The 22,136-nt window shown below is 45.0% G+C and overlaps 1 protein-coding gene across 1 annotated transcript; it reads right to left on the bottom strand.

Annotated features, from left to right (window-relative positions):
• Positions 1-1,436: 1,436 nt before the first annotated feature.
• On the bottom strand, positions 1,437-22,011 carry elp3 (elongator acetyltransferase complex subunit 3). The gene is made up of 15 exons (XM_031734158.2): positions 21,848-22,011; positions 21,275-21,374; positions 19,427-19,565; positions 19,033-19,103; positions 18,813-18,876; positions 17,909-17,977; positions 17,208-17,362; positions 12,477-12,638; positions 12,235-12,361; positions 7,249-7,442; positions 5,811-5,901; positions 3,865-3,930; positions 3,549-3,776; positions 3,335-3,416; positions 1,437-2,280 (listed from the first exon to the last, which is right to left on the bottom strand). Exons 1-15 carry the CDS (start codon positions 21,867-21,869, stop codon positions 2,189-2,191), a joined length of 1,662 nt encoding a protein of 553 aa, XP_031590018.1. The 5' UTR covers positions 21,870-22,011; the 3' UTR covers positions 1,437-2,188.
• Between the last annotated feature and the right edge of the window lie 125 nt (positions 22,012-22,136).

Below are 22,136 nucleotides of genomic sequence, written 5' to 3'. Positions count from 1 at the left end.
TGTGAGAGAAAACCTCAACAATTATACAATTCACTGTGAGCAACTGTGGGGAGAAAGAACTCCCTTTTGATAGGAAGCAACCTCTGATAAAGCTCAGGGAGCAGCAGTTGGAGGGCGGAGGTATATCAAAAGGGAGGTCCCGATCCAGCCAATCAGATATCCCCATGTTCGTTTTGTCTCTGTAACCATAATGTTGTTGTTGTTTTCTTTCTTCATTCTTATTGATAAATATATGATGAACTTGTTTCTTGTTAGCCAAATTTACGATGCTCGTGTCGGTTTGCTTGTGATAATATTTAACTAGCATTAGCTAAAGTCTTGGCTAATGCTAACTGATGGCTCAGACAACAGGATGTTGATCCCGGACCAACATGAAGACACGATCCTTTTTGTAAATACCAGCGTTTGGTAATTAAACTATTTTGATGAGCTTCTTTTTTTTTCTTTTTTTTTACATAACTCAGATTCAGAAATGTGAAGAAAAAAAGTTTTGTATTAAAGTTAAATTTATGCGTCAGTTTCTCAGAGGATGTGATAACATCTGAGTTTGGATGATACAGATCTGGACTCTTCATCGTTTAAATATAGCACCTGATTCTTCTGGGTCGGGAGCTCAGCTGAGACAAAAGGTTTCAATATTTTCTCACTTCAAACCAGATTTTAATTATCAGCTTGAAAACAGGATTACCGGCCTGCTTCTGTCGTTATTTTTCCACTGTGAGAGTTTAAACAGCTTCACATCTGTTTACTTAAATTCGACTTTTGTGCCGGGCGGGTCTAAAGCAGTTTCAACCTCACCACAGCTCGATGCCTTTCTCATCTCTCACTGTGGTAATGTTAGTGGGCAGTTCTGTCACCTTCAGCCGGCTGCACCTCGGCTCGTGCCGCAGAGAAGATTAGACCCGACTCCGCACAGTGTAGGAGCGCGGGGTGGGGCGGGGGAGGAGGAGGCGTCCTTTCAGATTTCACAGCTGATAGAAGGAGTGAACAAGCGTGGAGAGAAAAGCCCGAGTGTGGCGTATACCTCACAGCGTCAGAACTGCAACACCAACACACACAGCGCAGTCACGACACAGCGGCCGCGTCCAGGAAATTACGCGCGGCCGTTCAGCTCCAGTCGCCCGTGCAGTCGAATCCTACACGAGGCAGAGGTCTCCATGTGAGCCCCCTTTATCGCTATGTTTGATGACAAACGCTTTCCTGTGACTGTGGTTTGAAACAGCATCAGGTAGCGAGACAGGTAGGAGACTTGACCGGAAAGGATTTGTCAAATGAGCTCTCGGCACGGGTCTGCTACCAACGCGCGGCGGTGAGGATCCCATTATCGGAGCCTCTGATAGGACGTGACCTTTACCTCTGGAAGCTTTCCGCCTTTCTGTCGTTTGGTTTTAACGCCTCAAATGTCTCCCTGCAACAACAACTCAAAATCTCACAAGCACAGTTACTGAAATATACTTTATTGTTCCAGAAAAAGACAAGAAGGCATGACAGAAAACACAAGAAACGGGATTAACTGAGAGGCTTTTATGTAACACTAATATTCAATTTCCTGCCCTACAAATCAAAACAACAGCTGCCCGGCGAGGACACTTTCCACTGTTCGTTCATCCGCCGCCAACCGTTAATGAACGCTCCCCTCGTAATGGGTTTTTATGTGATTGCAACATAAACATGATTAACTGGAACCGTGATGCAGGCGTCTCATTCCATCCCAGGCAAACGGTTATTTCATGGATACCCAGATATCCCGATTTTTCTCCGCTGCGCGCACGGACCATTGGAGTGGAATTAAAAATGCCTCGGCAGGTTCGCTCTTGTTCCACGTCAAAGTGAATCAGTGCTGCTTGTTGTGAAAGAGTCCGAGCGGTGCGACCCGGGACCCGTGTTTACAGAAAAGGGGGAGACTCGGAAACTTTAAATAAAAGACGCCCATATGATGACACTGCACGTTTAAAGAATCTTAATTTGAACTCAAAACACAAGGCTGGCTTCACCCTAGATAACGTTCCCTAATTCCTTACATCCTCTGGTACGTCTCCTTATCTTTAAAAAACAGAAGAAATGCGGCGGCGGCCTCGGTGTGCTCCAGATAAAAGAAGAAGCCGACCAGTACCTCCTCCGATACTGCAGAACACCATCACGTTAATATTCGTGTCCCAGAGTGCTGTTTTGATAAATAAAATCCGTTTCAGTCCGCTCCCGGCCCGTACAGGTCCTTCACCATATACGGTCCCTCCAGCTCGTAGCCCATCTTCCTGTAGTAGTTCCTTGTTCCTACACCTGCAGGATGAATCACAGCGTTCTCAGTGTCACAGGACCCAAACATTCACATCACTGGCTCCTGATAATCTCTCAGTCTGACACACGCAGTGAGTTTATTGGCTCATCACAGATAAATCTGTGTTATTCACGAGGCCTCAGCACACCGGGCGGGGCCCCCTGTTTGATTTGGCCAAGTCTCATCCCGGGATCAAACCAGGGATCTTTCTGTTGTTAGGCGAATGTGTAAACCAGCACTTAAAAAATAAGTACCGTATAAGCCGCTACTTTTTCCCCACACTGTGAACACTGCGGCTTATACTGATGTGCGGCTAATGCATATTTTTTTTCATGTGGCCAAAAACATTTTGCCTGGTAACAGTAGACCAATCAAAATGATAAGTAGTATATATACGGTATATATTGTTATCAGTTGTTAAGAGACGTTGTAATGTTGTTTATGCACTGTTCCGTAAAAAAACCATAAGCAACGTAATTTGTGTGTTACCGATACGTACGTATACTTAAAGGTAGCCGTGTTACAGGCGCTGTTCGAGGAAAAAAAGCATTTGCAGTATGTATTTTTGTATCTTACCATAACGTTTATGTTACCATGTTTATGTTACCTTACGGATTAAATTGAACGTTAAAAATCCTCACGTGTAATATTTCTGTGTAAATATCTCATATTACAAGCGAACCGCATACGGCTTAAAATCCGGTGCGGCCTGTACAAGTACAGAATTGATTTTCTTTCTACAATTAGAGCATGCAGCTTTTAATCAGGTGCGCTCTGTAGTCCGGGATTTACGGTAGTCATTTATTACAGTGTAGAAGGGAGATCGAACTCAGTGTCAGCCACATTTTCAAAAACACTTCTCTGCTCCTTCAGATTAAAAGCATCAAGTTTCTGGTGAAGGGTGAAGATTTTTCCTCCTTTCACTGTGGTCTCCGTGGTTACAGTTACTAAAGATTGTCTACTTTTATAAAAACAAACTGAAGTGTTTGATTTTTCTGTGTCAGAACAGTTCACATCGTCTGTGCCGACTCACAGCTGATGCGCTGAACGACTCACCTGATATAACAGCCAGTTTGCAGGAGCCGTGCTCATCCCTGGCGATTCTTTCAGCCTCCTCCATCAGCATCATGCCAAACCCCTGCACACGTAACACAAATACAATCGGTTTGAAAACATTCAGAGCTTCTGAGGTTCGCCTGGTGTGGAGAAAAACCCGGACAGGCTTGGAGCAAAACCATGACGTGTGCATGTGTGTGAAAGTGTAAGCAACCTGATGCTGGAACTTGCTCGGGTCTCGGCTGCTCACGGGGACCACGCTGCCATACACGTGCAGCTCACGGACGATGGACACGCCTCCTTTGAGCTCCAGGCGGAAGGACTGCGGAGAGCAGCGGCGCAGCCGCAACAGGCCAATCAGGATGTCCTGTTCAGGGTCTTCATAGGAGAGAAAGGTCTCCCAGCCGCTGTTGGCCACATAGTCTCTCCGTATCAGCTCCACCTGCACACAGACATCTGTGTTAGGGAACAGTAGGAAACCACAACGTCTCCTCGGCTCGTCTCAGACTGCGAGTGAGGGCGCCGGTTACCTGGTAAGGTCGGACTTTGTGGTGGATCTCCTGGATGCCCACTTCCCGGGTTCTGACGTCACGACACTGCAGGCGCACAAACCCACAGACACACACACACACAGACAAATCAGAAAGTCAAATCACCCCACAGCTGTTACAGCTCATCAGTGTAATGTTCCTGCACATGCAGCTTATATGGATATAAAACAGACTTTTATCATCTCAGATTTCTCACAAGTTAAATCTGACTCCACGTCTGGACCTGCAGTCTAACTGCACACAGTCACAAAACGATAGACTGACTGTGGGCTGCGGTGTTACCTGCTCCTACGCAGACCTATGCCACGACTGAAGCCACAGGTGTTCCACAGGTGAGACGTGTGCAGAAAGATGAAAAAGCAACACGTCAGCGAGATGTTGCTGGAGGTGTTATCGTGTTAGATGGTCGTAAGTCACTGATGACTGTATGGAGCCCCATTAGGGATCTGGGGGTGTGGGGGGGCTCGACTGTTTATCTGTGTAAATACTGATCAGCTGGTTAGCCAAAGCGTGTCCCCGCTGTAATGTGAGGACCTCTGTTGGCGTGTGCAACATGAAGTCAGACCACAGCAATGCCTAAAATCAAACTGGAGCCTCGCTGGCAGCACCGTAAATACACCAGTCCCTCCTCTGCTGTCAGCAGCTGTTTAAGGACAGATAAAGGGCACTTGCTGTTACCATGGTAACCGCTGTGTCTCCAAATTAAACCGGCCTGAAATCTTAAGGATTCGAACTTTAAAGCTTTCTGTTTCAAGGATGGCCAGCCGTGTCTTAAGGGGGACCATTTCTGCTCATTTCCAGCCTCAAAGTTTTATCCTTGGATTCTAGAGGAGCCCAGCGTAGCAGCGGCTCTGTGCAGTGGTGAACACGACGCATCCCCAGGTCGAGGCCAGGAGGAGACTCGAGTCCAGTCTCAAGGAGCGCTGGCTCCAAGCCCGAGTAAATTGGAGGAATCATCTTTCCTAAAATCGAACGTGCACATCCATCCGCTACGGTGACCTCTCGGGAATACGTACCTCAGCTGTAGAGTCAATGTGTGTGACTCCCAGCTCAAACCAATTCGTATTCATCCCGTCTGACACGAGTCATTTAGGCTCCACCTTCATTCAGCTGTTCTGCCCTCAAGTGCTCAGCCTGAACTGCAGACTTCATCACAGCGTTAGTTATGTTTAAAACAGGGAAACGAGATGAGGTGAACAAAGAGGAGCAGCTTCTGTTTTCAGATTTATTTTTAGCATTAAGAAAACTTTGTGCCAGCTGTCTGCAAACCGGCTGGAAAAGTTTGAAGCGTCAACAAGAGAAGTAGGTCAAGTTTGAATAATTTGGCATCACAACATCAGCATAACAGCGCAGAGCTACGTGTGACATCGAACGCAGCGTGATTCTGGTTTCTAGCCGTGTGTGGAGCTCAGCCACACACGGCTGACGTTACAGTGCAGCGTGAGGGTAGTTGGTGTTTTTGGGAAGAGCAACGCAGAGCTGCCGTGTATATTTCTGTGGTGGCGTTTCAGCTCAGCTCTCGCTGTCTGACAAAGGCTGCTTTTTAAATCCAGTCTCTTTAAACGACGCTCTGCAGCTGCTGACTCTCGCATGTGCAGCCCAGCCTGGTGTTTTCAGCTTGGCTGGACTTGTACCCACGTTCTAATCTACTTTCTACTTTCCAGCATAAATTCAATAAATGCTGGAGGAGGCTGGCTGGGAGGGAGGGTACTCAATTCTGTGCTCCAACAGTCCTCAGCTACACCTGTGAGGTGTTTTAATCTGTCATCTTACCCACAACAGCTACAGGGGGAAAATTATTCTCACAGTCAGCATTTGCCTGTTGGCAGTTGTCGCCACTCGAGTTCAACTGTTGTCGGATCAACCATTAGCCTTCCTTCCTTAAAACAAGCTGACGCACAGCATGTCAGGCCTTACAGTCTCACCTCAGTGCCCATGTCCTTCATCCTGGCCAGTGCCAGCTCTCTCAGGTTGCCGTGCTCCACGCCAGAGCTCACCAGCGGCATGGGGATGTCCCTGATGGGCGGACGATACAAGAAATGATTGAGCAGCAGAGGCACTCCACATCGTGGTACAGTACTGCAGTCATGGTTTTCTATACTAACAGAATTTCTTTTTTATACAGAAATAGCTCTGCTGTCATGTTTTTCCACCAATACTTCTAATGTAACGGCCATTCAAACGACCATCCACCTTTTCCAGTGTGTGTGTGTGTGTGGGGGGGGGTACACACTCTGGACAGGTCACCAGTGGGTCAAGCATTCACAAACCATTTCATGGTTCATCTCAGCTTCATCTCCACATTTTTATTCTTGCACTCCATTCCTGTAGCTTTGCATAGTTCACACCTTAAATTAATTCTTATTAGACATATAAAACAGATAGATGCAGATTCTACTGTAATAATCGTCGCTGTGGTGGCTGTAAAATGACAAATGTCATTACATTTGGATTGTACTCAGTTATGGCCCAAAAAAAGACATTTTGCACACACTATGATACTGAATATATTTAAGGAATAAAATACAATCCACTGAATATTTTGCAGTATTTTGATGTTTTTAGCACAAAGGTACCTGAAAAACTGGCCACTGTTCTTTTTCCCCTGTTGTGTGTGTGTGTGTGTGTGTGTGTGTGTGTGTGTGTGTGTGTGTGTGTGTGTGTGTGTACGGGTTCGTACTATCCTGGTGGGGACCAAAATCTGACATTTACTATACTGGTGGGGACTTTCTGCACCGTGGGGACCAAAATCCAGGTCCCCTCGGGGTTGAAAGCAATTTTCACACTGAAAATGGGGTTTTAGTGTCAGGGTTACAATTAGGTTATGGTTAGGTTTAGGGTAAGGGTTAGGGTTAGGCATTCATTTTTAATGGTTAGGGTTAGGGTAAGGGGCTAGGGAAACCATTATGTCAATGGGATGTCCCCACCAGGATAGCAAACCAGACATGTGTGTGTGTGTGTGTGTGTGTGTGAGTGAGAGACCACGGTTTACCTCAGCTGTCTGGGTGAGGCTCATATGTGAGTCACTTCCGACCGCTAACAGCAGCCTCCACAAACCGCTGGCTGCCTCTGTGCATTTTCATTACATTCATTCAAAGTTTTGGAGAACACATGTACCTGTTGGAAGCTGTATATGCTGTCCTATGCATATTTATGAGTTTAGGATCTTTGTTCTATGAAATAACCTCAAACAATTACTGACTGCATCTGTAAGGCTTTCTTCTGATAACAGAGAGTTCGTTAAACTTCATCACCTACAGATGCTGCTCTGAAGCATGACCTGGCTTTAGCCAAGTGCTGGAATTATTAAGATTCCCGAGAATCATGCACACAGCTTACGTACCATCAAGTGTATCTGCTCACCTCTGCACTCGGTACACTCGTGTCCAGGGCGGCACCAGCGCCAGAATCCGAGCCACGAGGTCCACCAGAGCGCTGGGCGTGTAGCTCTTGTACCGGCCGGTCTTCCACAGCTCGTACAGACCCGTGCCTCGGATGACCAGGGTGGGGTACAGTTTCAGCCCATCTGGCCTGAAAGCTGGATTTTCAAAAAACTCCTGGAACAAGCAGATCCATGTTGCACTTTAAACTCACGGCTTAACAACAGAGAACAATTCACCTTTGCATCACAGTTTTATTTCTGGAATAAAGCAAAGACTACGTTTGAGCTTCTTTAAACTGAGGAAACGGGGTCAGAGAGAAAAGGAGGATCTGACTTCATTTATGTGACTTTTCCACACGGGTCAAGAAAAATGGGCGCTGTGCAGAGGCAATGAGCCCGGCTAAAAGCAGCATCCACTGACACTCAGTTATTCAGTGGGAGGAAAGAAATGTCTGGGTCTGTGCAGTAAGAGGAGTCGGTGTGATTTCCAGTCATTCTCCTCCCCTCTGCGCTCGCTATCATGATCAGGACCGTGAAAATCTGGAATGGAGGCGCATTCTCCAAAATAGGCCGCATTATCGGTATCTCATAATCTCCCCCTCTCTCGTCACAGCTCATAATCACACGAGGACATGTCCCACACGGCCCTGCAGTGCAGCTGCAGGGAGGGAGGTGAGGGAGGAGGGGGAGCCGATCCGATAAATAGCAACGCTTCGATACTAAAAGAAGGAGACCTGGGACTCGGGATGGCGAGTCTGCACCTGCTACTGGTTTGGATTGTAAATTCACAGCTTCTGTTGGTTGGTAGAGAAGAACCTTCTTAGGATGCCTCCCTGAGAACAGGAGCATCTGTACACAGGAGATAAGTGAGGGAGGAGCTCAGGCTGGGAGGAAGTTGTAATCGAATTTCATTATCAGAACGAGCGTGATGTGCAAAGTTCTCCTGTTGCTGCCCTCTGCAGATTTAAACTGCTCTGGGATGCTGCAGACAGCAGCGGGGTCATTATAACAGACAGCAGCCACAGATAACAGAAAGCATGTCTGATTGGTCGAGATGAATGCAAACCCAAAAGACAATGAGGAGACCCCGCCTCCAAATGTTCGCAAACAGAAGGCCTCAATCAGACTTTTATTAGCAGCTGTCTGTAAACCAAAGTGACGTCAAACGTGAGGCCGATGGATAAAACTTGGCCCAAGTTGGCTCGTGCAGGACTAAAATGTGAGAGACCAACTGCTTTAAGTCGTTGGCACCAAATCTGGTGCTTCTGTTTATTGAATTACAAGATGTTTTTAATTTTGTACACAACTGCTTATATTTCTTTACATGAGTGTAGCAGACAGACAGCGGCTGATCCCCGTCCGTCTGGTCACGTAGTCTCAAGAACCTGAACGAGCTCCCGGAGTTTAAACCCTGGAGGGGTCGACCGCTTCCTATTTAAACACCTGCGACTGAAGGAGCCTCTTGAACGAGAGCTTTAACAACCTAATAAACTTAAAGAAGTCCACTCATCTTCTTTTTGAGCTCTGCATGAACTAATTGAACCTGTTTTCGGTCATGTACAGTCTGTACTGCTGTTGGGATGGAAACGTTTGCTCAGCCTTTTTGAAATATTCTTCTGGCACAAAATGTGGTGAAGACATAAAATAAGGACCTGCTACTACAAAGGAAGTACTCCACAGTGTGCGACTGCAGAATGTATTAAGCAAACTAAAGTGAACCAAATGTGTCCTGAAATATCTTAATGCAAATCTACGCACTCCTCTCTTCTCCATTTCCTCCACCTTTTCTGATCATTTCTTCTTCCCATCCTTCAAACCGGCTATTCCTGGATGCTCTGTCAGTAAGAGCGTTAGCTCGGATTTTTATGGATTCCAGGAAAAGGATCCTGAAATGCTTAGTTTGGATCTCGGAGTGAAAATTCATATTTTTTACCCTCCACTCACTGGCAAGACAGGTGTCATGGAAGATTAGATATGATGAGGAGGAGCAAAGGGGAGTCACACACAAGTTGTATAATTTAAGTGTCAGTGTGATAAAAGAGGCAGAGAGGAAGAGGACTGGTGGAGGAGACGGGAGCGAAGGAATGATGACGGGAGAAAAGAGGAACGTTACAACTGGAGAGGAGAGAGAAGAAAGAGATCAAGTGAGAGACAATGGGAGGAGAAAAGAGGCAAACAAGGAGACGAGAGAGAGAAAATACTGTGGGCAGTCTGGGAGAAACACAGACGGCACAGAGGACGAGTGACAGAGGAAACGCTACAGGGAAGGAAACACACAGATACACACTTAGTCTGCTTCCTGTCACAGTCCTGCCCTCCACCTTACAATGTGAGACACGTTCACAGGCATGACGGCTTCAGTAAACACACATGTATGTGGGGTTTCCACAACTTTAACTGCTTGTTTTGAGAAAAGTGAAGCCCACAGCTGATGTGCAGCAGACTGCAGACGCTCTCACGGCTGCACACCTTCATTATTCTGCTCGGAGAGAAATCCTACTCTGCTCTCATGAGTCGCTCCACTCACAGACACTTGCCATATAATTATATTTGAAATAAAGTCCTCCCTGTATGAAGGTGAGGATAGTAGCACCTGCCAATGAACTCCTCACACCTTCACAATAAAAGCAGAACTGTGAAGAAGAGTGGGACGAATGTCCCCCACCAAGATATCAGAGACCAATGATACGAAACATGACTCCTTCCAGTTACTGCTGCCAGAGGTGTTCTAGAATAGAATAGAATAAACCTTTATTATCCCACCAATGAGAAACTTGGGAGTTACACAGCTGTTATAGCAGGGGGAATATAAACTATAGAATGTATAGTTTATATTATATAATATAATATATTATATATTATAATATATAGCGCGCGTGTGTGTGTGTGTGTGTTGGGGGGGTGATTCTGGTGAAACGTACAGTGAACACAGCTGATGAGCAGGATGAGCAGCCCTCTGACAGCTGCTGGTAAGAGTGACCTCCTTCCTGTAAAAGTCTGCTGAACGAGCCGCTCAGTGCTCACACAGGCTCCTCAGGGGTGGCAGCTGTTGTGTACACTCAGTGACTGGACTGACACACACAACTGAAGTCCATAAGCATGCCCTGCATACAGGGCAAAAAACCCTGGACCTGTGAGAACCAAACAGCTGTGCTCTTAGCCAAGGCTTCTACAAACTCTGACATTTTAAACTTAAGTATTTGAGATTAAAACATCTTTTTCAAACATGTCTTCACTTTGAGCTGAGTGTGAAAGCAGCTAATCTCAGAGCACCACGGAGGTTTGGAATCTTTTCATGTCCGTATCAGATTCTGCTTCAAAGCGAGCCGGGTATCAGACGCAGCAGTTTAAAAACGAAACACAAAAACGGTTTAATAATCAGGTACGAGAGGGGAAATCAATATCACTGCTGGTTCTTACACAGCCAGTGTCATATCTGCTCTTTTCCTTCGTTGCATTTTCATCACCTGATTTCAAAACAAGTGGAATGAGCTCAGAGCGCACGCAGCTTCAAACCGAGTCATCATTTACACCCTACAGTCTGGCGCTCTGGGAAGGCGCCCGTCTGATTCTGCGCATTCAGCCATGTTTCCAATCAGAGCAGCAAACTGAGTCCGCCGTTGAGTGACATCTGACAAGACTCCCATCGACTGTGAGTGACAGTCGCCATCTTCTCGGGTCTATTTTGGGACGTACTTGGTACTGTGAGATGACGCACGCTGATGCCATGCAGAAGAGGGAAGGTCTGACTACTTATCCCACAAACAATAAACCTGATGATCAACCAAACGTGCTATTTTTAGTCTGGAGCTTTTACTCATTTTGTTTCTCAAGAACACGCCGACGCACTTCTGTCTGCTTAAAACTTTTCTTATGAAGATGATCCATAAAAATATCCAATCAGGGATTCAATCCTGGCCAACGCTGAAGTCCAAAATAATCATGTGACCAGCAGTTGATGCTTTCTGTTTCTCTACATTATGCTTTTGTCTTTAATTTTCAGTTTAAAAATATCTGCGGTAACACCTTTCATCGTTTTAATCAAACCATCTTTTAACATTCAGTCAGTGCAAAACATGATCCGTGATAAACACTGACCGCCATATTTGTGCTGATGTCAGTCAGCGAGGCGGAGCCTGTACTGAAGGTCCACGTGTTGGTATATTTCTGTTTGTAACTGCCGTGCTTGTTTAAAAAAAGAAGACGAGGATGACAGAAGTAAAACTTAAAACATTATTCAAAATTATGTAAGTTACCCAGGAAGTGGACCCCTCCCCAACCCCCCCAGAAATGTGTGCTGATACCCCCCTGAGCCTGTTCACATGACCATGTTAGCCGTTAGCAGACGGTCATGGCAGTCTGCAGCTGGACGCTCGTTAGCACAAACACAGAGCTGTGGAAGTAAAAGCTGCGTCTTTGAAACGTGTTGTTTGAGCAGGAAGGACAAAACTTTGAAGTTTGTGTCTCACTTTTTTGAGTTTCACCATCACTTTGTGTTTGCAGAGAGGTCGGCACCTTGCATCCAAACCGTGGCCATCTGCTGGTGACCAAAGCAGTCGAGAAGACATTTTTGGTGCAGCACCTTCTTATTCAGCCTGACATCACCCAGAAAAGCTACCGACCTCCAGCAACCACCAACCAGCTGCTCGGGGAATGCACATTTTTCCATAGCGACCAGAATATGCCAGGGAGGCCGCCAACAAGGCCTCAAAAATAATGCGATTACTGTAAGGACTCACAACATTTCCTGTATATGCAGAAGATATGCAGAGAAGTGATTCACAGCACTGTACAAGCAAAAGGCTGCCATCATTTAACTTCTAAAATCAAGTCCATTCGCCCTGGTTGGACGTGGTTCCCTCTTATTGACAAAGCAATAACCTACCGACCCTCACTCGTTCCTCGTATCTGTTCTCACCTTCAGCTCAGAAGGTAAAACTGTGCTAAAGAAAAAGAAAAACGCTCACAATGAACTGCTCCACATCCCTCTCCATGCCCACGTTCGGCAGGTCAGGCATCATGTGGGCGACCACTTTGAAGCCGGCATCCTTTGCCAGGTGGAAAGACTCGCACACAGCTCGCACCGTGTGGCCTCTGCACAAACACACAAGCAGAGAGTAGCTGTTAAAGCCTGCAGGCTGCAACCCCGTTAAAGCTGCTGCTGCTGCTGTCACTTTACTTCTACGTTCTCCCTGCTCCACCCACGGACCTGTTGGTGTCGCGGGCCACGTCTTCATAGACGCTCTGGACTCCTATCTCCAGCCGGGTGCATCCGTAGCCCAGCATGTCACTGAGGTGCCGCTTCAGGCAGTAGTCGGGCCGCGTCTCGATAGTGATCCCCACGCACTTGGTATGACTGCGCTCAGAGTACCTGCAGGAGAAAAAACGCTCCCAGTTACTTGTGCTGATGTCGTTTCTGCTCATTAGGTGTTTTTAAAATATCGCTTTCATGTCTGTGTGATAATGTCTTTTTAATTTCACTATTTAGTCTAAATGTTTGAGCTGTTCCATATGAAGGAAACATATTACTGGGACCATTTAGCAACATCAATTTACAGGCTGCGAGTTTGCTCGGCTCATTATCCCGACAGTTAACACTAACCTCACATTAAAGACACACTGATTAATCCAATAAAGAAAATGCATGACAGGGGAAAATGCTAAATGAGACATTAACAAGTGTTTTGTTTGCAAGTCACTGACACTTTGTTTACTGGGTATGATCAGGATTTACTTATTAAGGGATGTGTTTGGTCCTACTGGATTCAAGCATTTTGTTTGAAGCTGTCTTTAACCCCCTTTAAAATGGATTTAACAAATACATCTGCCAACTTTTGAGATAATTAAAATATATTTTGAGGCTCTCAGGGTTATGAGAGGCAGGAGACGCGGGAGCACTGCATGAGTCAGAGCAGCCATTGGCCAGGTAACATCTCAAATGAAGCTCGTGGTTCGTCCAGATGAAAATCTGCTTTATTACAAACAATTCCATCTTATAAACCTGGATTCAGATCTGTCTGCAACTCTGCCACAAAGTCAGTGAGTCTAATCTTTCTGCAAAGTCCACAAACACTTTCAGTGAAATCTAAACAGAGTCCTGCTGAGACTTCTTCCATTTCAAATCTGAGTGAACCTGATAACATCTCGTTCATATTAAGTGAAATCTGTCAACAGTCTTGGCATCAAACAGAAATCACACATTCGATTGAGAAAAGCAGAAACTTTAGAAAGTCCCGACTGGCTCGTCCATTTAAATACTTTGTCTCTGTATAACATATTCAATCAGACCCTTCGTTTGAATGCTGAATAATCTCTATTTCTTTATGATTTTCAGTGCTGTGTGAAAAGTCTTGAGTTGCCCCTCATTTCTTTCTGAGGTGCAGTGATTTATTGAAAACATGAAAATACAGTACATGAGGCAAAAACAGAGTTTGTACAAGTTTAATGGTCTTCAAAGTGAACATTTGGTATGAGCACCTTTATTCTTCAACCCAGCCTGAACTCTCTCAGGAACACTTCTCCAGGCTTCACTCACAGCATGTTTGCTCAGTTCTCTGTCAGGATGATCTCAGTCTGTCCAGCTATGTTGAGGAGGCCGATCATGACTGACTCTGTGTGCTTTCACTGCACTGACAGACTGTGTTTGTGATCATACCAAACACTGTTGCTCACATCTGACTGATCTCCAGCAATGCATCAGTTTTGACAGGGTCGTTTCCGCCCTGGTCTGTGACACCTCGAATCTCCGAGTCAGTCCCACCCCAACGTACTCCGCTATACGCTCTGTAACTTTTCCATTTCAGTAATATTTGGAACAACATGCAGAATGATCATAAAAGCTAACCCATTAAATATTAACAGTAGGCCACACTGCTCACTAAACTATGTCTCCCTGCATGCCATGTGGCTCAGGCTGATTAATAAAGCAATAAAGAACTACAAGGACGCCTGAGACGGAGAACGGAGCAATATGTGACGCAGCGCGTTCACTCGTCTTCTACAAATGTTATCTCGAGACAGAAACAACATGAGCTCCATCGAGTCTGGCTCCAGTGCTACTTTCAAACTTATTTGAGTGAAATCTCTCACACACACACACACACACACACACACACACACACACACACACACACACACACACACACACACACACACATCTCTTTTCGTGACACTGGCCAGGTGTCATTTTCTCCACTCCAGCTGCTCTGATGACGATTAGCTGCCCTCACACTGGCTCATATTCCTTCAGACTCTGTATCTGCTGGCAATAAACGTCCATCTTTTACAGTCTGCTGGCTGATTTACACCAATTACAAGAGTTTATGCTCCAGAGAGAATGATCAGATTGTGTGAGATGAATCAATAAAAAGTCTATTATCTTGGGCGATTATCTCGAGGTATCTCACTGCTGCGATCCGATCAGGAGCAGGGTGCGCATGGTGAGAAGCAGAGACGTGAACATCAAATGCACACACACACACACACACACACACACACACACACACACACTGAGGCACAGAGATAAGGGCAGCAAAACCGAGTGTTTCCTGCTTCCTGAGCAGCAGACGCAGCCACTGCAATTACCGTAATCCTAGCATCTTAACAAAGCATGCTGATAGAAGTGCAGGGAAGATTCAGGCACACTTTCACATGCTTCCCGCAAACACACTTGTGTACACACAGGCGACATATATCAGAAGAGACACGCAATCACACAAACTAGCCTCTCGGGCCTAATCGGACTTTAGGAAAGCAAATAGCTCCTGCAGACAAACAGGTTGGTGCAGCTGCTTCAGACCGCAGACAAAACCCATTATTTGGTCCAATCATCTCTATAAACTTGACTCTGAATCTTCTCCGAGTCATCTTGGCGTTGCTACTCATCCATACTGAGTAGCTGCGGGACAATTTCATTCAAAGCTGGCCACAAGTGGCTGAGTGAGAAATCGATGGGAGTAAAAGCAGAGGACTCGTCAGAGTGGCCTCGCTTATTCTTTTCTCAGTCTCAGTACTACAGTCATGCTGCACTGGCTTTATTTTTATTTTTCAGCTGATTATATAAACATGTAATCAAGGTTAACACGTTTGGTGACACACACGGTGATTCCCAAAGAATGATCAGCCAAACCTCAGCATGGTGTGCAGCGCAGCCTCTGAGGAAACAGACATGATGATGTACAGCAGCAGTCACAGGTTTGGTGGTTTTATTGCTTCTAAATTGTAAATACAAACTGAAGACATCAAATATATGAAGCCAGATCTTTGGAAGCAAAGAAAAAAAAAGATAAATAACTCTAAATATGTTTTATATTTCAGATTCCTCTAAGCAGCCGCCCTTTGCTTGGTTGACAGCGCTGCAAACCTGAGATGGTTCTCACAGGTGTGCCTGTCAGGGATCACTTGTGGAGTTTCTTGCTAAAACTTTGAATGTGTCCCCAAGTGCAGTCACAAAAACCATCAAACGCTACGACCAAACTGGCTCACATGTTTATGAAAAGGAAGCCCAAGAGTCACCTCTGCTGCTGAGGGTAAATCCATCCGAGTCACCAGCCTCATCACGGGTTAACAGCAGATTAGAGCCCAGATAGATGCCACACAGAGCTCCAGCAGCAGACACATCTCTACATGTTCAGAGGAGACTGTGTGAATCAGGCCTTTATGGTCACGACTAAGGAAAAGCAACAAGCAGAAGAGATTTGTCTGGGCCAAGAAACACGAGGAGTGGACATTAGACCAGTGGGACCAGTGGGAAACCAGTGTGCTTTGGTCTGATGAGTCCACATCTGAGATCTTTGGTTCCTTCGAGATTGTTGGAAAACCATTTCAGGTGACGACCTCATGAAGCTCATGGAGAAGGCCCAGAGTGTGCAAAGCAGTAATCAAAGCAAAGGGGGGCTGTTTTAAAGAATCTATAATATAAAACATGTTCTGGCTTATTTCACAATTTTTTGTTTCAATCTAGAGAATCTACAATGTAAATAATCATGAAAATAAAGAAAAACCATTAAATGAAAAGCTGTGTCCACACTTTGGACTGGTCAGAAGACAGAGCTGCGTCTGGGCAATCAGCTGATCCATCTACTGTTGCCCCGACATGGTCTCAGCGGAAGAGACCGTCTCTTCTTTCCTGAGAGACGGCAGGAAAGAGCAGGAGCCATTGTTACAGACGGGGAAAGGCTGAGGTGTGCCACATGACACAAGAACGGCACTAAAAAAAACTGGCTTATCAAGTAATTAATCAAAATTTAAAAGTTATGTTTCAAACCACCACCAAAATATACAGAAGAGGTCAAACACAAACAACAGGTGACAGAAGATTTCAGGTAAGACTCAGGGAAATAGTTTGACTGATGTCAACAAGCAAATGGACAGTAAGACTAAAATGAGATGATCAGAAGGCGGGAAGAGCTCAGTGAGTTCAGGGACATACTGAAAATGGTAAAGTAGCTCCCTCTTGTGGTTACAACCTTACAACCAGCAAAACACGATGGTAAAAACACTGCAGCTGAGACCAGAGGCTGCAGGAGCGAGTGGCCTTCAGGGAAACAACTGAACGTACAAACAGGGCCTACAGCAAAAACCTCTTTCTAATAATCACTACAGGAATCAACACATCCCCGTGTCAAAGACGTCGGCCGCTTTATAATCTCTGCATCATTCACTGCGATCTTTTGAAACCAACATGAAATCCAACCTTTAAATTCGACATTATCTCATTGGAAATGTTTTCACGCTACAAAAGCAGCCATTTACTTTTCAACCACTAGCATGGAAGGGTCCAAACATCTCGAGAACATGCTACTGTTGTTATTCTCAGTAGTTCTAGCATATGTGACGGCTTTAACATCCTTCTTCTGTTATCAAGAGAGATCCTACTATTGTGTTCTGGTCTTATTGTGAGACACAGACAGGGACACAGGCTAAACGCTTCATTAAATACCTGACAGCCTCAGCCACGTTGTTAGAGGTGTGTCCTGACAGGGCGTCGTGAAGGTTTCTGATGAAGTAGTCTCTGTAGTCCTCGGGCAGAGCCATGAAGGTCCCGCCCATCACGATGAACTCCACTTTGTCGACGCTGTGGCCCAGCTGCTTCAGCTGCAAATCACACCCGAGGATTGGGTACCATTAAAGCAATGGACTTATCTGCAACTTCAGCTAAGTGCAGCAACGCACCATTATTCAGCCGAACAATCATTTTGTTCCCTCAAAAAATGAACTGGAATTAAACTTTAAACAGCTAGTGCACATAAACCGGACCTCCCACAGGCAAAGCTCCATGGAAAAGACGAAAACTGTGTCCAGTTTAAAAAAAGATCCACATGAACTGTTCCAATGAATGACTTTGCTCTGCTGCAAAGCACTAATGAGCCCATAAATTTAAATAATGGCATAATTAGGGTCAGTGAAAGCCTCGACAGTCATTACAGCACACTAAATATATTATCACCGGCTGATTTGTGGAAACGGCTCATCTAGAGACCACATACAGAGACACATTTCACGTGTGCTAAACGCAGGCGGGTCAATCGAAACACCTGATTAAGGTGCTTCCTGCTTCTGTAATTTCAGGAAAAGCCAAAATAACACGAAAAATAAAAACAATGTCAATTTTTTAAAAGTACACTGTAGAAAATCACTGACCTGCTCCACTCGATGTCTGGTCTGTAGGTAGGGGTCGTAACGAGCTCGGATGGCTCTCATGGAAGTCGGCTGTCAGAAAGAAGGGGAGAAGCGGGAAGGACGTTTAACGTACGTTTGCTTACATACAAAAGACAGACATGGAGTTCCACAGGGTTCTGTGCTAAGAACCTTACACATCTGTTTTTTGGGTTAAATTAAAAAACATGACTTAACGTATCAATGCACAAAATATAAAAACTTGATGTATGTGGGTGGCATCACTCTGGCCTCCAGTAACACTGTGAGGAACCTGGGAGTCATTTCTGAACAGAGCGTGTCCTTTAAGCTGAATGTTAAACCGTTTCGGAGGAATGCTCTTGTTCACCTGCACAATATCTCTGCAAACATCCTGCCTCATGATGCTGAAGGTACGACTTCATGTACCTGTTACTTCTAGGTTGGATTACTGTAATTATTATAACGGATTTCTACCTCTGGGTTCTTCACTGTAGGGAAGTAACAAACAAAGACAATTCTCAAACACGACATCATAACGTGATGTGAACTTCCCTAGAAATGTAGCTACACGTGTGTGTCGATGCACATGTGTATAAATTCTGGTCTCTACACAAACACAGCGAGAGCACTGACACGATTCGATTTTGTCCGCAGCTTCTCTAAACTGGCTCCAGGATAAATCCAGAATTCATTTTTAAATCTTTGTCCTCACTAAGTCCTGGATGATCAGGCATAAATCTTAAAGACCTGACAATAACATTTCATTCTGATCGAGCACATTGCTCTCTGACTGGAGGCTGCTGTGGAAACAGCTCCCAGGTTGGGTTGAGGACACAACTACTTTACTTTATCAGGCTTCAAACTTTCCATCCAGGTATACACAGTAGATGAAATCAAGGTGCTTCACCTCGTAGCCAGTGTAAGACTGTGTGGAGTACTCAAAGTCAGAGTCCGGTCCACCAGGACAGTAGCTGCCAGAGTAAAAACAAAAAACTGATTATTAATACACATCTGATTATCAATAAACTGCTGTCAGCACTTCAAGCTCAAACATGTCAAAGGTTTCACATCTATCTGGCTTTAGGGTTTGTTCTGTGTACCACAGTATGACCACTAAATATACTTACACACAGATGTTGCCTGTAAAGCTGATGTGAGGACATCGATGAGGTTTACACATCACAGCTACGACTGCAATCTGCAGTAAAAACACAAGTTACTAAATCTGCTCCTATTTTTGTGGTTAGGTATTGTGAGAGATATAATTCCATATAGTCTGAACGTTCATGCATTTCCAAATGTAATCTTCACTGTCCATCTAAAGCTGAGCTGAAGGATTAAACCTCATCAGTGTTGTACGCTGTGTTCAGACTATACCAGACATAAACACACACAAATCTGCTAACATGTGACTCCAAACTATTACTCAACATGACACTTAGTGCATTTTATTTCAGCCTTACTGAACCTTAACCTGAAATATCAGAAATAGATATAGACGGCAGAAGAAACACAACTTACCCCGCTGGCAGTGCGGATAGGTTTGGCCTTTAGTTTGGGCACCAGCGCTCGACGGTATTGTGGTGGGACAGCCGCAATGATATCCACCAATCGGGGCTGAGCTTCAAGTCCATATTTAGCTGAGGCCTGAGTCTTAACTCTGTTTGAAAACACAAAATGCAACTCACTTAAAACTCACCTCCAACTGAAAATTATACAAAAAACTAATTAAAATTGTTCTTTAATGCAAACTCATTTTGGGCGATGGACACTGTCTCAGCTGAACTCTGGACACGCACACACATACACTTACACTGATAAGCACTCACTCATCCCCCCCTCCCTTTCCAAACGCCTTCGATGCTTGTTCCCTCCTGGAGAACACGGCGGGTCTGGGCCCGCGCTGGAGAGACGGCGCAGTGGCAGGATGGCTGCTGTGTTTGCCTAGGATTACTCCTCACCCCCTACCCAACCCTGTTGCTGGTCACGTGCTCCATAATGGTGTGCTGTGGACATCTATGTGCTTTCTGTGCAGAGGAGTTTTTTTTGTTTCCTGTTCTCATGCTGTCCTCCCATAGGAGCTCAGCATGAGTAGAGGTCTCTTTTTTTCCTCTTGTACTTTCCCATTGTAGTGTACATTTCAGTGGTTTTCTGTAATGTAGCCGTTCTCCGACTTGTATCCCAATGTGATGTCTGTGTTGTGTGTGTAAGGTCGGGAGGCGGGTGCATTCCACTGCAGGGCAACCTGCATGTGGCGAATAAAATTTGAACTTGAACTTGATTTGATGCCACGAAAAGCTTTTAAAAAAGGTTGGAATAGGCACAGCTTTCCCATTGAGGAGATCAACGGCTCTGGTGTTGACAGGAAGAGGTTTCTCGTTGTTCCTCGACATGTTGTGTTTCAGCTGCTCCTTTGTCATATTTATTGTTCAATAATGTGCTAATGTCTTACTGAGTGCTTATGTCTTTTGGACATTGTGGTCTAGCATTGTCTTGTTTGACATCTGGATGGCAGCATCGATTCCTTCAAAACCTCCATAAATCATATTGCATTGTGGGGCTCTTCACAGATGTACAAGTCACCCATGCCAAATGCACTAATGCACACACACCAGATGTTTGGTTGTGAAGTTTGCATGAATAATAAGACACTGGGTCCCCTCCTCTCCTCACACCTCAGGACTGCAGCACTTAGATGGCCACAGGCCCAGAGAAAGAACCATGTCTTAAATGTAAGGGGGGGAAATCTACCATCTATAGTAGATTCTTAATTATTGTAATATGTAGCGTATGTAATCTACACAGTAATCACATGACTGTTTCCTGCAGCTGATACCAATTTCTAATTCCTTACACGGATGGCTTACACGTGCATTTTTGCAATAGCCCAACACAGAAAACGGTCGTTGTTGTCGAGCTGTTCATAAATAAACTACAGTGCACATTTTTTAGAATAAAGACATGTGTCAGTGCAGCAGTGCTGTTCAGTGGAGCTCTGTGCCAAAGAGCATTAAGACTAATCCAACATCACATACACAGACGGTAGACCAGGGGTGGGCAATCTCAGTCCACGAGGGCCGGTGTCCCTGCAGGTTCTAGATGTGTCCTCGAACCAACCAGCTGATTTAAATGGCTAAATTAGCTCCTCAACATGTCCTGAAGTTCTCCAGAGGCCTGGTAACGAACTAATCATGTGATTCAGGTGTGTTGACCCAAGGTGAGATCTAAAACCTGCAGGGACAGCGGCCCTCGTGGACTGAGATTGCCCACGCCTGTGGTAGACTGTTAGTGGGACCATTTCATTGTTGTCTTGGTTACAGACTATTGTTGCACATGCTGTATGTCTACTGTATCGTTTAGATTACTTACTTGTTAAGATTGATGTCTTTTCCCTTCTCGTGGGCTTCAACCAGCTGCTTGATGACATCGGCAATGGTCATCATCATCAGCTCGGCTCGGCTCAGTTCACCTGACCAAGAACAAGAGCAGCATAGTGAGATTCCTGTCATCGCAGTTTGAAGGTTTATTCGCAGGTTATATAAGAATAAGAATAAGAACAACTTTATTTATCCCGAGGGAAATTCTTTTGTCATGTACATGCTCAAAGCAGCAGGAGAGACAGAGGAACAGATGAAATAGATATAAGATGTACAATATATACAATAAGAATAGTGTACAGTAATATACAGTATATACACATCTTTATAATGTGCAGGAGTCTAAATTCTAAAATGCAGCTTTACGGAGTGAATTACAGCCCAATATGCAGTGTAACGGATCTTTATTAAAACGAGAAAAGTTCCTGAACTCTTCTCTACCGAGTTATGCAGCTTCTGTCATCATCTTATGGGACCTGCAGTTAGCATTAGCTTTAAGCTACAATCACCCTCAGCACTTTAGAAAGCAGTTTGCGATATTTTAAACGCTTTGCCACACACTCACTCTTTTTCTTTGGCTTCCCCATTTCACAGTTAGTCACCTAGTCCAATTATTTACGAAAGGAGGTCTGTTAAAAGTTCTTCATCTGTCTTTAAAGCCCGACAGCACTCTGGAGTAACAGTAAACAACTCCACGTTGCGACCGAACACGGCACCTGTCGTGCGGCGATAGCGGCTGTCGCAAAATAACGTAAACACACTTTCGCAGTTTTTAACCTGTCATTTATTGACGTGTAAATGTGTTCGTGAGTAAAACAACGGCAAGTTTGCCTTATTTAATACCGAGTGGGACT

The sequence above is a fragment of the Oreochromis aureus genome, linkage group 15 (assembly GCF_013358895.1).
Source record: "Oreochromis aureus strain Israel breed Guangdong linkage group 15, ZZ_aureus, whole genome shotgun sequence".
Lineage (NCBI taxonomy): Eukaryota > Metazoa > Chordata > Actinopteri > Cichliformes > Cichlidae > Oreochromis > Oreochromis aureus.
Note: the sequence above shows the minus strand (reverse complement) of the source record. Positions and strands in the feature narration are given on the sequence as shown.